The following is a 16,828-nucleotide window of genomic DNA, read 5'->3' on the forward strand; positions in this document are numbered from 1 at the left end:
CTTTGTAAGAGAAGAAACGAGATTAGTTTCTTGCTCATAAAGTCGACTAATAAACCAGACTGAGCTTAAAATTTGAAATTACTGACTATCCTTGTATTACGTTCATGTTGCTTTTGTACACCTGTTGTATTTCTTGATATCACGTGTGTTTAGTTTTGGTTTTGACACTCTGGTGATCTATTGTTTAGATGTTGAAATTTTAAAACATAGACACTCTTTTTTTTAATTTAGTGGGCAACGGTTACGTTCCACCTTCCTCATCATGTTTTGAAGTCTGTCGCCAGTGCCATTGTAAATGAACTCAAGAAGATAAATCAAAATATTGCTGCCTTACCTGTAGCATCCTCTGTGATGGATAGGTTATCTTACCTCTTACCCAGCGCACGACCAGAGCTTGGTGTGGGACCTGGGCGATCTGTGGACAGGTATATTAAGACAAAATAAGTGATGGATTTTACCTCTTAGTTGTTTCAGAATAAGCTCTTAGATGACTTTAACTTACCTGCCAAAGAATAAATCTCTGCTTTGTTGCCCTTACACATACAGCTAATTAACTGTTAAATGCACACTGTGCCATACATATTACTGAATTTAGCAAAGCCTTTGTGGACGCCACAAGACAACTTGGGTTTCAGTTTTATTGCAAATCGAATTTACTTTGCTCTTAGTCCCAACATATACTTTCAGAAAGGTAACAATTGCAGCCTTAAATACATACTGCATTGTATCCTGAAGTCAATTGCTTTTCTTTCTTACGAGACAGAGTCATGCTTATGTTTTATGGTTTAGAGGTTTAGGAAGTTATTTTTGCAGATCATTATATATGCTACTTCTGAATTCTGTATTCACCTGCTATGTGGTTGGGAAAGAGCACATTTTTACCTCAGGTTGTTGCTTCATCTCTTTCTGGTCCAAGTGGTAATGTATACACAGGCGAGTAACCCATTATGTTAACCTTCATGAGGTGAGACTAGTTAGAATACTGGTAATTCTTCTAAGTTTATAAGTTATTCTCTCTTGAAGGTGCCTGATATTATTTTGCATGTGTGTTATCATTTCTCGCATCACAAATAATTTAATGAATTTGATTTAATCTCTTAGCTTTCCCTCCCCAAGCCCTCAGGTCTACCTGTACCTCACCATATTGTATTTTGATTAGAGCTCTCCCAGGATCTGTCTCTCGAGCTGGTATAATGTCAAGTTAAGATTGCTCTTATGTGGGTGTTACTACAATAGATTACTTTCGTGGCAGGAAATGTTTAATATTTCCATTCTCTTATAAGACAGCAAAGATCTCCTGAAACTGAGAAGCAGAAACAGGAAATAAGGCACCTTTCCAGCCCTAGTTCTTGGGAGAACAAAACTCTCTCAGGGAAAAGAAAAACTGATACTTATTTCTCATGTAGTGTTGCAGATGAGGGTCATGCACTGAGTGAAGGTGGAAAAGAGAGGAACTTCTTTGCTCTCCAGCTGTTGAGTTGCAGAGGGGTTCATATTTTGGGACGTCGTAGTTTAAAATGTGCAAGTATTATAGGATGTAGTGAGCGATGACTGGATGGGGTTGTACCATATATTCAGTTAAGCCTAAAATATTGCTTTAGAGTATTTGAAAATGTGCATATTCATATCTGTTTAACTAAGAATCTCAAACTTAGACAGTAGTTGTCATGCTAAAAAAAATCCAACACTGTTGCAGTTCTGTTGGGCTAGATGCTCCATTTGCCTTCGATGCAGAAGAGCTTTGGGTATTTGATGCTTTTCTGCAGGTAGATCAAATAGGCTACCTGGATGCTTATTTTATTAATCCTGCTTTTAAGGTCCATAGATTGTTGTGTGGCTTTTTATTTTTTACTGGGCATGTACTTTAAGCACCCAAATAAGGGAAGTTTGTTTCATGTGTAAGTTATAGGTAACTATTTGTGCTATTTTCAATGGTTGCTAAAGCACTGAAAGTCTTATAAATAGTTTGAGTTTTTAATTTTAAGTGGCAATTTTGGGTAATGTAGAGTGTTTTCACCTTTCTAGGTCTTTGATGTATAGTGAAGCTAACAGACGGGAGACATTCACTTCATGGCCTCATGTGGGTTATCGGTGGGCCCAGCCAGATCCTATGGCTCAAGCTGGATTCTATCACCAGGTAAGAGATTTAGTTGTTCTTAGTATTTGTTCCCCAATTGGGAGGGCAGGGGAAAAAAGGTGGTGATGTTTTTTAGTGGGGTGTTTTTTCTTTTTTAATGGATTCCTTCAATTATATATCAACCATAAAAACCTTGTCATTCAGCTCTTTTTTTTCTTCTTTAAAGGGGTTTTGGTGCCTTGAGTTCGCTTCTTTTTTTTTTTTTTTGTACAGATCACAAAATACTGTTCTGAACTTCAGTGTATAAAACTTTTTGAAATATCAGATTAATCTGAGTTAACAGTAATAGAGATAAAGTTGGTTGTTACATAGAATCTGTCTTTCTCCTTGTTAGATTGAGTAAATATTCCTCTTTATATTACAAGTAAAGCAAAAAAGCAGAAAGCTTGGCACTTGTGTTCTGTAACCACACTTTCCTACTAGAACTTAATTGTATCAAACAGAGATCCTAGATCACATTAAATTGTTAGGCTTCGTGAATAAATACAACCTCAATGTTTGGTTCTACCACTTTTGTTTATTTCCATTTTTCATTCATTGAAATTATCCCTGCTTTAAAAAAAGTATTTATAATGTGGGTTTAGATAATGAAGACTGGGCAGTGCCTGTCCTTTGACAGCAATATTTTCTGTTTCATTCTGTCAGCTGCAAAGTGTGATAGGTGTATGAAGTTTTTGGATAATTTCTTGAAGTTGTACAGAAAGAGAAACGTAGAGAATTCATATGTTGAAATTGCATCTGCATATTCCCACGTCTTGAAATGAGGTCATGAAAATGCTAAATTTTAAGAGAATGGAAATTTTGATTGTTTTTCCTCAGTTACTTCAGCTAGTAATAACTGTTCTTTGCAGAGGAGTGGTAGAGAATACCTTATGTCCTAAGAGATTGGTAGGAATATTTTTAACCTGTGTTTATTCAAGCATGTGTTCTCCTGTAGTTCTAGATTTTTTGAACCTTATAAACTTTTGCCAAAAAGAAAAAAAAAAGAAGAAAAAAAATTCTGTTCTATATCTGTGGTTTGCATCCAATGACTTGCATGAATGTTAGTTTTGGATCTGTTCTATAGTAATATGTATGCTTTTTTTAATGTGACATGCTGCCACTTTGTAGTATATAATTTGTGGTCTTTTATATGTCTGATGTGATGCTTTAGTGTGTCACTAGCAGGAAAGAACTTGATCAACTAGTTAAAAAGTGTTTTATAGCTATATAAATTTCAAGTGTTTCTTCTTATTTTCATAGCCTGCTTCATCAGGAGATGACAGAGCCATGTGTTTTACCTGTAGTGTGTGCTTGGTGTGCTGGGAGCCTACAGATGAACCTTGGTAAGTTTAATGATGTGTGAAGTACACTTAATTTTGTGCTGAAGAGGTTAGAAATCTTCAAAGGACAAAAATCAGCTTATCTCGATGATATTTCTGGTGAGTTTAGGACAAGTTATTGACAACAATGGGTTTCCAAGATGATTCCGTGGAATAAATCACAAAAAGATTTGATGTACTATATAAAATTTCTGTATAATACTAAAAGAAAAAATGTACTTGGTTTTATTTCTTAATTCTGATTTGCTATTTCGTTTCAAATTGCTCCTTGTGAGTTGTCAGCCAATACTTCTTTGCAGGGATCTAAACTGAGTCTTCTATTTGATTGTGACTGGAATACATCTCCTTTCGGGTTCAAAAACTGCCATGGCTGTGTTGTGCATATTTGCCTTTTATGTGAAGTTGCAGTGTCCATTACTAGTTTCCTGAATCATCTAAAGTTGTGCATAGTGACAGAAATGTGGGACCTTGCACTGGTTAAAGTGTTCTTAATGTATTTTTTTCTTGATTAGTTTGTAATTTATAATCTTTTCTGGAATGCATTGGATTCCTGACTTGCTGGAAACTTTTTCTTGTAATATTATCTTCATTGTTTTTTTCTATTCCTTTTACTTATGAGTTTCAAGACATTTTGTAGCTCTGTAATTGCTCTTGTCATGTCTTTGCCTTAGTTGTATATCAAGATTAGGTTTTTTCCATGCTTCTTGGTCAATGTGGCATTAAGGACTGTTTTCAGTTCTGATTTTTGAAATTGTGGATATAGAACTAGAAAAAGGGCATTGCTTCTAAAGTTACTCATAACATTTCAATCTTAATGTACGTTAAGTTTAATCTGAGCTTTTCTGTATCTGGACGTGATTGACTACTGCTATAGAACTTTTTTTTAAATGGACTGATTATATTTAGAGCGTTGTGTAGATTGATCCATTTGAATATGAATGTGCATTGAGTATCCAAGTCTTTAATAGTCTGCTATTGGGAACCAACAGGGAAAACTTAGTGACTTCAGAACTCTCTTGTATGGTTGACTGCAATACAGTTCAAACAGTTCTGTTTCAGCTTCACTTTTAGGTCTTAGCTTGTATATGCTGTGTGTAGTTTTCACAGTAAAAAATCGGTATTTTCTGTGTTTGTTTTTATTCTGGAAAGGTCTGAACATGAGAGACATTCCCCAAACTGCCCATTTGTCAAGGGTGAGCACACTCAGAATGTACCTCTTTCAGTCACGCTGGCAACAAGTCCAGCGCAATTTCCCTGCACAGATGGCACTGACAGAATAACCTGCTTTGGATCTGGAAGTTGCCCTCATTTTCTAGCTGCTGCAACAAAACGAGGAAAGATCTGCATATGGGATGTTTCCAAACTTATGAAGGTATGTAATAGAAACAAAAATTTTTCATCAACTCTTTACTGATCAGACATATCTTGATTCAAAATCAAATATCTCTTGTGTTTTGTGTTGTTATTTCTCAGGTCCACTTAAAATTTGAAATCAATGCATATGATCCTGCTATTGTGCAGCAACTTATGTTATCAGGAGAACAGAGCTCAGGGGTTGACTCAAGGAGACCAACACTAGCGTGGTTAGAAGATTCCTCTAGCTGCTCAGACATACCGAAATTAGAAGGAGACAGGTATGGCAGTCTATGAGAAGTATGAAATGCCTCTGTGTAAGTGGTAAATGCCATTTAGCAAAGTCATGCTTTGTGAAACATGAGATTGGTAATTTTCTTTTCACGGAAATGATATTTTTAGTCATTCTGTATTTGTACACAATTCAGCACTTCAAAAAGACTAATCTAAATTTCTATTTTTTAAGCCAATTTCCTGCTGTTCCAGTTTTATACTCCACTAGCGAGAGATTGCAGATCTTCTTGCCTGCCCTATGCTCATGTTTCAGAGGCAGAGTAAGAAGAGAAAGGAATATAAGTTTTGGACCAGCCTTTCATTTTAGTTATGGATTATACATTTCAGGTTTTGAAAGTAAAGACCCCTTATGGACTTCAGGAACATGCTTTTTTTCTCAGATTACTTCTCCATGATTTCTGGTTATATCATTCTGAAAATATACTACGTGGATGTGCTAGGAATTTGTACTTCCTTGCATACTTTTAATACATGGGTACAGACTGTAAACAATTAGATAGTCCTGTTGCAAAGGTTTGGATAAGCTAGAGGGATTGCCAGTGCTTAGAAAGTGTGATGTTTGAAAAAGTAGTATTTTACTCATGCTTCATGGGAACTGTTTGTATGGTCTTGCCAAAGCTCAGTAGAGTGAATAACTGTTGGAAAACTTAGAACAAAAGTTGTCTGGGGAGTCTTGATAGTTTTCTGAATGTTTCTTCTTCAGCTTTAAGAAAAAAGTAACAATACTGCTATATACACAGGGAGGTAAATCTTTGGTTTTAAACTGGGTGTGATATCTGTGGTAGTGCAGGGCAAATATGAAGCTTGCTCTTCTGCTGACATGGACAACATCAGCAGCTGCCTGGACTCTTACTGTAGCTTTAGTGCTGGGAATTCCTTAGCAGTTAACGAATTAAACCAGTTTTAAGAGCTGGATAAAGGACAGTGCCATCATACTGCCTAGAACTGAGCATTTTTAATTTCACATAACCTACATGGAATTCACTATCACTTCTCTGCTTAAGGGGAAGCTGGGTCAGAATCAAAGTATTGAATTGTGTCTGCCATGTTATGAAGTGAAGGTTGATCAGGTTTGACTCCACAAAGATCTGTTTCTTGGATATGAGGAAGAAGCATCCAGCTTGTTGAAGTTTGAGGATCTGACTTGGTACTGTGAATAGTTACACTGAAGCTGCAAAGGGATTACTGTCCTTCCTGTGTATAAGGAACCTGTAATAGGAAATAATTTCTTTTATTGGGAAAGTCAGATGCATTAATTATTTATATATTCTTAGAACTACTCAGGGGCCTATTTCTCTTGAAAAGGTGTCTTGAGCGGAATCTGGTTTTATGACAAAATTATTTATCTGACAGTATTTTTAAAACCAGCAACACTGTTCATCTCTTGTTTCAGTACTAGTTACAAAATCACCTTGTAGAATTGAAGACCGGTCTGTCAGCTCCACTTTCCAGAGGTTATTTTGAGGAATTTGAAGATGTCGATATTAATTTTTAGATGTCCTGATTGTATGGTTTTATTTTTCTTGGGAAGATTCCTGAGAACTGGCTTTAATTTTAGTTCTGTTTATGCCTGAAGTGTTGGAAATACAATAGTAGAATAAGACAAAAAGAAATCTGGTCTACTGGTTCAATAATGGAGGACGAAGTTTTTATGTTGTTGGTGTCTGTGATAAACTCACCAGAGGATGAGTAATACTGGCTAAAAGGACTGGCCAATTATAATACACATTGTGTTTTTTATGATTTTTTTACTAATTTAATTAAAAAGCATGCAGTTAGCATGTGCATTATGTCATTCATGCATTTTTATTTTTTTTCAGTGATGACCTACTGGAGGATTCAGACAGTGAAGAGCATTCCAGATCAGAATCTGTTACAGGTAGGTTATATCTGATCTGTTATATATGTAATACTTTAGAGGTGAAAGGGGAAATTCTTCTTTCAGGCTTTTAAAAAACCCCAGTCAAAACCAATGTTATTATATTCACTGTATTGGAAAAAAGGAAGAGGATTTACCTTGAAAGGCGTACCTGTATTTAAGTTTGTGTGGTGGAGAGATTTCATGGAGGAGAAAAGAAAAACTGCACTTTGTTAGTTAATAAATGTCTTACTTGACAACAGGCATTGCTTATCTTGCTGTCAATAAAGCACACAAACCAAGATAAAAGAACTTTCTTAGAACAGGAACAAATTGCAGCTGTATAAAACCCTTTAAATTCTGGTGATTGCCAGAAAGAGTTCCTGTGTCTTGATTGTTTCCCTAAGGGTATGCGTTTTGATAAAGTATTTCTTCCTGAATAAAGATTTTATATGGAAGGAAAACAGTGCTGTGCATGGTCTTCTTGTGTTATTTTCTTAGAGGTTGAGTCAGAAATTTTGAGGGAGGGAGGACTGCATGCTATTTTCAATAATCTGGTTTACGTCTTTGAGTAAGGATCACTAAGTGGGGGGAAAAAAGAGCATAAGATGTAGAAAAAGATCCTTTTTTTCCAACAAACACTAATATTTGCAGTATATTTGTCTTTTGAGCATTTGTATTATGTTAAACATTTTTGTTTTAAAGGGCATACATCACAAAAAGAAACTATGGAAGTCAGCCTTGATATTACAGCTCTCAGCGTTCTTCAGCAACCTGAAAAACTTCAGTGGGAAATTGTTGCAAATGTTCTGGAGGACACAGTTAAAGATCTAGAAGAACTTGGGGCAAATCCCTGTTTGGCCAACTGTAAGAGTGAGAAGATGAAGGAAAAGCATCTAGAACAACACAACATTCCCTTTCCTTGTTTGTTAGCTGGAGGTCTATTAACATACAAATCACCTGCTACCTCTCCCGTTAGCAGTAACTCTCAGAGATCACTGGATGGCTTGAGTAGGACTCGAGGTGAGAGTGTCTCGGAGCAGGGATCAACTGACAATGAATCCTGCACTAATTCAGAACTGAATTCCCCTCTGGTAAGGAGGACTTTGCCTGTATTGCTGCTGTACAGCATTAAGGAGTCTGATGAAAAAGCAGGAAAACTCTTTTCACAGATGAACAATATTATGAGTAAAAGTATACACGATGATGGTTTCACAGTTCCACAGATCATTGAAATGGAGCTGGACAGTCAGGAACAGTTGCTGTTACAGGACCCACCTGTGACTTACATTCAGCAGTTTGCAGATGCTGCAGCCAATCTGACATCTCCAGACTCGGACAAGTGGAGCTCCATGGTTCCCAAGCCTGGGACTTTGGTTCAGTGCCTGCGTCTGCCCAAGTTTGCAGAGGAGGAGAACCTGTGTGTAGATTCAATCACACCTTGTGCAGATGGAGTTCATTTGTTAGTAGGACTGCGGACTTGTCCTGTCGAATCTCTGAGTGCAATAAATCAAGTAGAGGCCTTGAATAATTTAAATAAATTAAACTCGGCACTATGTAATAGAAGGAAGGGGGAACTAGAATCAAGTCTTGCTGTAGTGAATGGCACGAGTATTGATGTAATCCAGCATGAGTCACCAGCAGATGTACCAACTCCTTTAATAATTCAGCCTGAGCAGAGAAGTGTTAGTGGTGGATACCTAGTGCTTTATAAGATGAATTATGCCACTAGAATAGTTACTCTAGAGGAGGAACCAGTAAAAATCCAGCATATCAAAGACCCCCAAGACACAATTACCTCAATGATTTTACTCCCACCAGATATATTGGATAATCGAGAGGATGACTGTGAGGAGCCTGTAGAGGAAATACAATTAACTTCTAAAAACGGCAGTGGGAGAGAGAGAAGATCTGAGATCTCTACTCTTGGGCACCTGGTAATAACTACTCAGGGAGGATATGTAAAAATACTAGATCTTTCGAACTTTGAAATTCTGGCCAAAGTGGAGCCACCTAAAAAAGAGGGCACTGAGGAACCAGATATGTTTGTCTCTGTGATATACTGTTCGGGCACAGACAGATTATGTGCATGCACCAAAGGTAAGATTTTTCTTCAATTTTTTTTACAATTATTGATTTTACTGTATTTGGATTATGTTCTAGAATTTAGAATCTGAATTTCAAATTCCACTGAATTTACATACAATTTAATAGACTAGGAAGCATGGACTCCAGTTAATTCCACACCTTAAAAGTCAGTTTTGATCTCTAGAATGGCAGTAATTCTTGTGTGTGATGAGGCACAGGTTTTCTTAAGTCCAAAACAAATAGAAGTCATTCTTGTATGCAATTATTTCTATAATAGCAAAGCCGCATTTCAGAAAAATGTCTTCTGACTGTAATTGATGATATTCAAGACAACAGAGAAGATAATGCTTTTATACCTTATCCCAACCTATTTTCATTCAGGTAGCATGCTACTGGTTCTGCTTCAGCTTTTTGCATTTGAGATTGTACTTTCTTTACTGTTAGAGCTGGACTACCCATGCAGGATTCTTAAGCCTTTTTTTCCAAGTGAACACAAGGCATTTGGGGAAAGGGGCAGGTAGGAGGGGAGTGTAACTCGGGTCCAGGTAACAAGTAATTTGTAAAAGTCCCTAAACCACCACACAAGTCCCTGTTTCTTTGTGTCACTTTGGAGCACTGGAAACAGCTCTGGGTGTCGTCCAAGTTCCTCCATGTCCCAGTGTTCTGTTTAGTTCATCTGCAGTTGATTACAGCTCTGGAGGAAATGCTTAGGCTCTCAGAGGGGCTAAGCTGATGGGATGCTTCGTACATTTCAAATAAATTCCCACCAATATCATGTTGAGCTTCTTCTTTACTAGCAGAATTGAAATTGATACCTTTTTTCCTTTCATGATGGTGTCACACTAATTATGAAGTCCTTCTATGAGCAGTTGTTAAATCACATTTAGTTGTTATTTCCAGCAGATAAAGTCAAATTTATTGTGAACCTGTCAGTTTTCTTAAAGGCTCTATGTTTCTCACTCACCTACAAAGATTTCTAGAAGTGAACATTTCAGATTTGCTTTCTAAATACTAATGAAAACATTGGAAGTCAGTAACTAGTATTGATTTATGTTTGCAAATTCCCAAGAGTAACATACATATTTACTAAATTGTTCTCTTCTGGTGACTGCTTTTGAAGAATTATCTATGAAACTGTTTCAGCAGTATTTAATAATGCATGTTTTTTCCTAGTTAAAATGGAACTCTAACTGAAAGGTTAATTGCCTTTGAAAACTGTTGTATCATATCATATGCATGTCATAATTATACTTAGTTGATCAAACTGCAATCTCATTGCAAAGACCTCCAAACAGAATTTTTTTTTCTGAAGCATTTTATTACTATCAATTTCTTTCTTTCATCACATCTATTTTGCCTTTCTTGTGTTTTAAGATTCTTGATAAAAGTTAAAGGTCTTATTGTGCATGGTACTTTTCCGTCCAATGTTAGTGTGTGTGGTAATCATATTCTTGTAGCTTTTGGTATTATCGAAATTTCTTTGGGGTATGGAGTGTAAGATAGACAGGTCTCTGACATAGAAGCATTTATTTTGTATTTGTAGGAGTATTTTATCTCTGCCTACATTACCACCACTTTTGTTACTGACTGGAGAATACTTCCATCTTCCTTGTAATGGACAAGTACATAATTCTGCTTTTGCAGTATATCTCAGTATTATAGTATCCATCAAGCAATTTATCAGTAATTTTTTGGATTTCTTTTGTTCATGCTGCCCTTAAGATGACTGAGATGTTGTTTTGGTTTTTTTTTTCCTTTTGTAGCCCAGTATGCTACAGGTATCAAGTCAGCCTGCCAGGGTCCTCCTTTGAATATAGTGCTTCATTTACTTTAAGAAAAAAAAAATCCACTGATTATTCTTATCTTTCATTTACACCCACTACTCCTCTATTTGGAACTTCCATCTTCTGCTCAGCCATGGACTTTGGAGTTCCTTGTTTTCATTATGTCTTTTGAAGCTTTCAATTACTATTTTTTTTTTAGCATTTCAGTCATTGTTACATTTTTCTCACTTTTGAGAAATTAGGTCCAAAGCCATCATAAATACTTAGGGGTCAATGTCCATTAGAAGTCTAGATTTCAGAATCTGATGCTAGGTATGTCTGAAGCTTCAGAGTCAAAACATTTATGCTGAAATACTGGGTAAAGAATGACTTGAACTGAGAGGTTTATAAATAAGACATGAAAGGTATAAAATGCAGGAACACTAGAAGAAAAAACAAATCAAGAACCTTAACTATTAATATCACTTTTTAAATCCTCTATCTTATTGTATGTTTGAATAGCTTAATGTATGGAATAGGCTTTGCATAATTTTCTTTGTCTTGAATAATAATCATCCTTTAAACTTTTACTTTAAATGGGTGGAATTTTTTGCTTAGCTGGGTGGCTGCAGATGGAGGGTTTTGCTGTTATTTTTCTTAAGTGCTGTTTTCTTAGGCTTCTTTGCAAATCACCTTTAGGGGTGTTTGCTCCTCTAGGTTTACTGCCACAAGTGGGATGGTGCCAGCAGTCTGACAGCATTAGAAAATAAGCTGAAAGTAGAATGTATTCACTGTATTCACTGATGTGTTCAACATTATTCTGTCTAGAAAGGAGCTTGTAGTGCAAAGACATAAATGAAAATGTTAAGTGAAAGTTTTGGAGCATACATGAGTTGGAAATGCTTGGATGAGGTTGGAAGATATTCAGGCATGAGCAGCTTATTCTTTCCTGTTTGCTAATTTGGGACATCAGAGTAGGCAAAGAGGTACTTTAATGTCTGAAAGCTCTGAATGCAGAACAGCATTTTCTTCTGTTTCTCCTGCTTGTTGCTGTATTATTTTCGTGGGTAGATTATATAAAATTTTTCCATAGCTGTCTCTAAGATATGACTGAAAATGAAACCTCTGTATGAATGGTGCTTCAGATCTGGAGTGGTTTTATGGAAAGATGTTTTAGACCTACATTTGACGTCATCCATCTTTGTGAGTCACTTCAGAATGTTACCTCTTGGTTGTCAACTTCAGGTTCTTACCTGTTTCTGCAAGGATTACCTGAGCTTGACCTCTGGGGAAAAGTGTTCAAGTATATTCTAGGTTCCAGTTCCATTAAGCAGACATAGTGAACTTTAATCTCTCTCTATTCTGCTTTCTTCTCTTCCCCTTGGCCAAGGTGACTTTTATTTAATATCCCTCTTAGTAGTGCTTTTTCTGCTCTCATATTGGGATTCGGATGTTTTCTCTTGTGTCATTCAAAATAATAAGAAAATAAGTAATTTCTGTATTCTGAAACTAGGCAGCAGGTACTGTTTTGGAAGAGGGATACAACTGTAGGGTGGTCTTTTGATATTTCAAGTCTGTTATCTTGTGTTTAGGAGGATCAGATATAGTTTCTTATTGATGGATTGTACTCACCTGAAATTTTGAATGTAACATAACATTTTAAAGGTGCTACAATATAACAAGAGTTTTTTAGTCCCTCCCTCTTGTCGAAAAAGTGTTCTTTCAGGCTGGATTTTGGTATGCCCTGAGTGAGTTGCCTATGCTGTTATTTCTTATCTACAAGCCTGGCAGAACTAGCTGACACTTGGATACATTTGGGAATTGGTTCCCCCAAATCTTGCACCTTGCATTTATAGCAGCTTTCTTGCTCTTAAGTTGTACGTAGTGTACTTACCACACTGCAGTTTTTTTCTGATTTAGTTTGGATATCTTTACATCTTTCTTGTCAGTAGGCTTTATCTGCTCTGTGTACTGTGTATTTGAAGTTCAGGAATCAATTCAATATTTTCAGTTTTCTACCTTTTTCGGTAATGGAGTCCAATAGGATTGGAGAGAGGTCAAGTTTTTTTCCACATTAGAATTAATGTTGGAAGTGGTGCTAAGAGCTCATCTTCAAGTCAGGGTCAATTATACTTACCCATTCAGAAACAGAATACCGATCACCATTCTCAAACATCTTCAAGACAGATTTAAGAATCTGCTCATGAAATTTCTCCTGTTGCTTTCTGTCCTTGATGATGTTTTTTTCACTAGTGTTTAGCTACTATCATCTTTGTCACTGGAGTCATATCTGTAGTACTATTCATTATGAACATGACAAAGAGATTTCTTCAAAAAAGGAAAGACAGAGGGGTTTTTTAGGTGCTGTCCTTCTTCAACCATTTACTTTCTCAAACTTACTGTCTCCAATCCTTTCAAACTTGGAAAAGAAGAAAACAAAGCAACCTTTACTTTCTGCTCCCAAAAACTCTGATCAAGTCAGTCACAAGTTTCTTGATGAGAGATGCAAAACTAGGCCCAGTACTACAGATGAATTCCTCAAGCAGCTCTGGAGTCTATACATACCATGTGTGTATACATAGTGGAATGTTTGCACTTTTGAACAGGAAATTGAATGAGGTTTATCATCTGACTCACAATAACCTCTCTTACAGAACTGCTGTCTGGTTGATTTTTTTTCATCCTGTAACAGGGCTTTTAATTATTTCATTCTAGGCATGGTAACTTTTCACTTGTCCCTGTGCAATTGCATTTTATTTTTTCAAAGTCAAAGGAGAATTTTACAGCTAAAATCTCCTAGAGTAGTTTAAACTGGAGTATCTCCAAGTGAAGTTTCGGGATAACTTTATTGATGACATTTTTCTGAACTTGCACTTTTAGAGCCAACCAGTGACAAGAGAAGGAGGGGACTATAAATTGACTAGTGCATAGTTTCCTGTGGTATGGTTTTGTTTTCCAATTCCTTTTAACTAATTGGATAGTGTTCAACTATGTCATTGTGTTGTGATTTGCTAGTGACAATAGTGTCACTCTTCCCAGACTCCTTCTAGAGTGCAGGAACATCTCTCCAGATTGATTTTGACTGCAGGCAGCCTTAGTCTCTGGCATGCTCTCTAGCTTGTTCCAGTGCTGCTTTCCTGGGACCAGGAACTGTTTTGCCGGAAGGAAGCCTGTGATTTATTTGATTCTTGTGTTCTGTTTGTGTTGCCCACCAGGTTCTTGAATCCATGCAAATTGCAGGTTTTAAAGACAGTTCAGAATTAAATTAAGAGTGTTTTGGTTTTGTTACCTGTTTTTTTGAAGGAAGTATAATGATGCTAGTTACCAATTTGTCTCTCTCATGATAACTGAGTAAATCAGTGTCTGCTTTCATATCTTCTTGGTAGTGCAACAGAAATATTTATTGCCTCTGTCAAAGTGATGCAAGCACAGGAGCCTTCAGATAAACTGCTACTTGAGATGTTTGCTCCCTGGTTAGAATTAGAAAGCACCAGACAAGTCACTCTTTCAACCTAGTGCTGCAAACAATAGTAGTAAAACAAAAAAAAAAAAAGAAGACGCTTGACTATTGGAACTACAGTATCATTAAAACAAATAATGTAGCATGTATCATCAGAAAGTCATCTTTGGATGTTCTGTGAGAGGAAATGCCTCCTTTGTGATACAGAGGCACAACCAACTAGAGCATTTTGGAAAAGTGCATAAGCAGAGGCTTACACTGTACAACTGAAGTTCATGGTAAACTTCTTTACAGAACCTTTTTAAAAACGAATAAGAGGAAGTGAGGTATCTCAAGTTTAGCTCAGACTTTTTCTTGGAAAAGTGCTGGAATCTTTCAGGAATGCAAAGATTATGACTATTCTCTTGTATGGAAAAATGGTAAGGACATTTTTGCTGCTGAGCAGTCAACAAAGTGATGTACAACCTAAGGTTTGACTTATTACCAAATGAAGCTATCAAGGTCTGTGTTTTCTAATGTGTCTCTAATTCTCTTCAAAGTTTGAGGAAAATTGCTTATTTATGAGCCGTTTAATTTCAAGAAAACTCATAAGTGTTACTTGCTAGAACTGTTTCTCCCCTTTATTCTTGAAGTCTGCTTGGGATGTACTGTTCTGCTCCAAGGATATGTGGTTTGAGGCTGAGAGAGGGGAGGTACAGGCTTCTTAGTGGATCTCAGTTAGCAAAGACCCACCAAGAAATGCCTTAATGGAATAGCTGTCTTGAGAAGATAGAACAAAAGATAATGAAGATCTCCCATCCCTTCAGATCCCAGGAACACTACTTTTGTACATTACGCAGACCCGGAGTGGATTTTCCCACAGCACAATGCACTGATCCTGTCCCTAGAGTTTTTCTGACCATTTTGGTCATTTGAGCGATTTGTTATTCTATCTTCATGAAAGAGTTGAGTTTATTAGGCCATTTGTTGTCAGGCCTTTCTTAGTGACACCTCAGAAAAAACCCAAAAAAAAACTGTGCGAGTTCCCTCTGTGCCTCTCTATCACTCTGTTTCACTCTCATCCTTCACAGTACAGGGCATAGACCTACTTTTATCTTGGGGTTTTATTACATTTTTAGTGTCAAGTTTCTTTGTTTCAGATTACCTGAATATTTTGTATAACAGGGTTTGTCATAACATTAGTCAAATGGTGAAGGTCAGTCTGGTAATTTTTCACAAAAATCACGTAAGGCCTGTGCTTGGATTTACCTCTTGATTTGAATCCTACTGATTCGACTTTTTGTAGCTCCTGTAACTGGTAACAACTCTTCTCACCCTCCCCACCCCCCCCAGCATTATGTAAAGTTAAACATTCCTTCTCAGTGACTTAAAGCAGGAGTTGAAGGAGAACTCTGAGGGGAGCTGGGGTTGATTAGTCTGGAGAAAAGGAGGCTTGGGGATAAGCTTATCGTTCTGGACAACTACCTGAGAGAAGACTGGAGTGAGGTGTGGGTTGGCCTCTTCTCCAAAATAAGTGACAGGATGAGAGGAAATGGCCTCAAGCTGCTCCAGGGGAGGTTTGATATTAGGAAAAATGTTTTCACCAAAAGGGTTGCCAAACATTGAAACAGTCTGCTCAAGGCAGTGGTGGAGTGACTCTCCTTGGAGGTATTTAAAATAGTGCGAACGTGGCATTTAGGGACATGGTTTAGGGGTGGATTTGGCAGGACTGGGTTAGTGGTAGGATAGTGATGATGATCTTAGTGCTCTTTGGTTCTATGACTTCTGTGTAAATGATCGAATTGATCTATGTGTATCTGTAGTGGTGAATAATGCACAACCTCCTTGAATGGTTTCAAACTTCCATCAATACACTGTGTCCATTGAAAATTTTGGGCTTTGCTCTTTTGCCTGTTGACAGGCAAACACTGTTTTAATTCTAGGTTTGATGAAATAATGTGGATAGCTCCGTAGTCAGGAGAATTCAGAGAAATTAGTATAATTTTCAATTTTTAGGTATTGAATTTTAAAAGGAAGTTTATACCTTTTGTACAGATGAGGTATTGTAGGCCTTCACTTGACATGGTAGAATATTTTCTGTTATAAACATATTTTGGATTACGGGAAGTGTCGTAATGGTTAGGATTTTTTTTTAGTATTTCTGCAGTTCTGGTTTGCATTTGTCCTGAAAAAAAATTAGTAATAGAAAAGCAAAATAAGTATTCCTGTACAATTTCACTGATTTCAAGTCCTGCATAAATACTGTCATAATTGTATAGCAATTCAAATGCAAGCCTGTCTTGTGAGTTGAATTCAGCTGTATGCCTGTCATAACTTTTTTCTTTTGTTGTCTGTGATGATTTTAGGTGGAGAGCTTCATTTCCTTCAGATTGGAGGGACCTGTGATGACATTGATGAAGCTGATATACTTGTAGATGGATCCCTTTCCAAAAGTGTAGAACAGTCATCAGAAGGCACCAAGCCCTTATCCAACCCTTCTAGTCCAGGCATTACAGGTAAATTGCACATGTGTACATGCGTCAAAATACTTCTGTCATTTTTGAAAGTTGCATC

General features: G+C 36.9%; 1 protein-coding gene across 5 annotated transcripts in view; it reads left to right on the forward strand.

Moving 5' to 3' along the window:
• BIRC6 (baculoviral IAP repeat containing 6) overlaps window positions 1-16,828 on the forward strand; it is a 179,546-nt gene that overhangs the window by 18,314 nt on the left and 144,404 nt on the right. For all 5 annotated transcript variants that reach the window (XM_033056380.2, XM_033056376.2, XM_033056377.2 and 2 more), the window contains exons 4-11: window positions 232-425; window positions 2,026-2,137; window positions 3,380-3,462; window positions 4,609-4,831; window positions 4,933-5,093; window positions 6,927-6,985; window positions 7,670-9,064; window positions 16,621-16,770. In XM_033056380.2, coding sequence (XP_032912271.1) covers window positions 232-425; window positions 2,026-2,137; window positions 3,380-3,462; window positions 4,609-4,831; window positions 4,933-5,093; window positions 6,927-6,985; window positions 7,670-9,064; window positions 16,621-16,770 — 2,377 coding nt within the window. The remainder of the gene's footprint in view (window positions 1-231; window positions 426-2,025; window positions 2,138-3,379; window positions 3,463-4,608; window positions 4,832-4,932; window positions 5,094-6,926; window positions 6,986-7,669; window positions 9,065-16,620; window positions 16,771-16,828) is intronic.

This window comes from Catharus ustulatus, chromosome 3 (genome assembly GCF_009819885.2).
Source record: "Catharus ustulatus isolate bCatUst1 chromosome 3, bCatUst1.pri.v2, whole genome shotgun sequence".
NCBI lineage: Eukaryota > Metazoa > Chordata > Aves > Passeriformes > Turdidae > Catharus > Catharus ustulatus.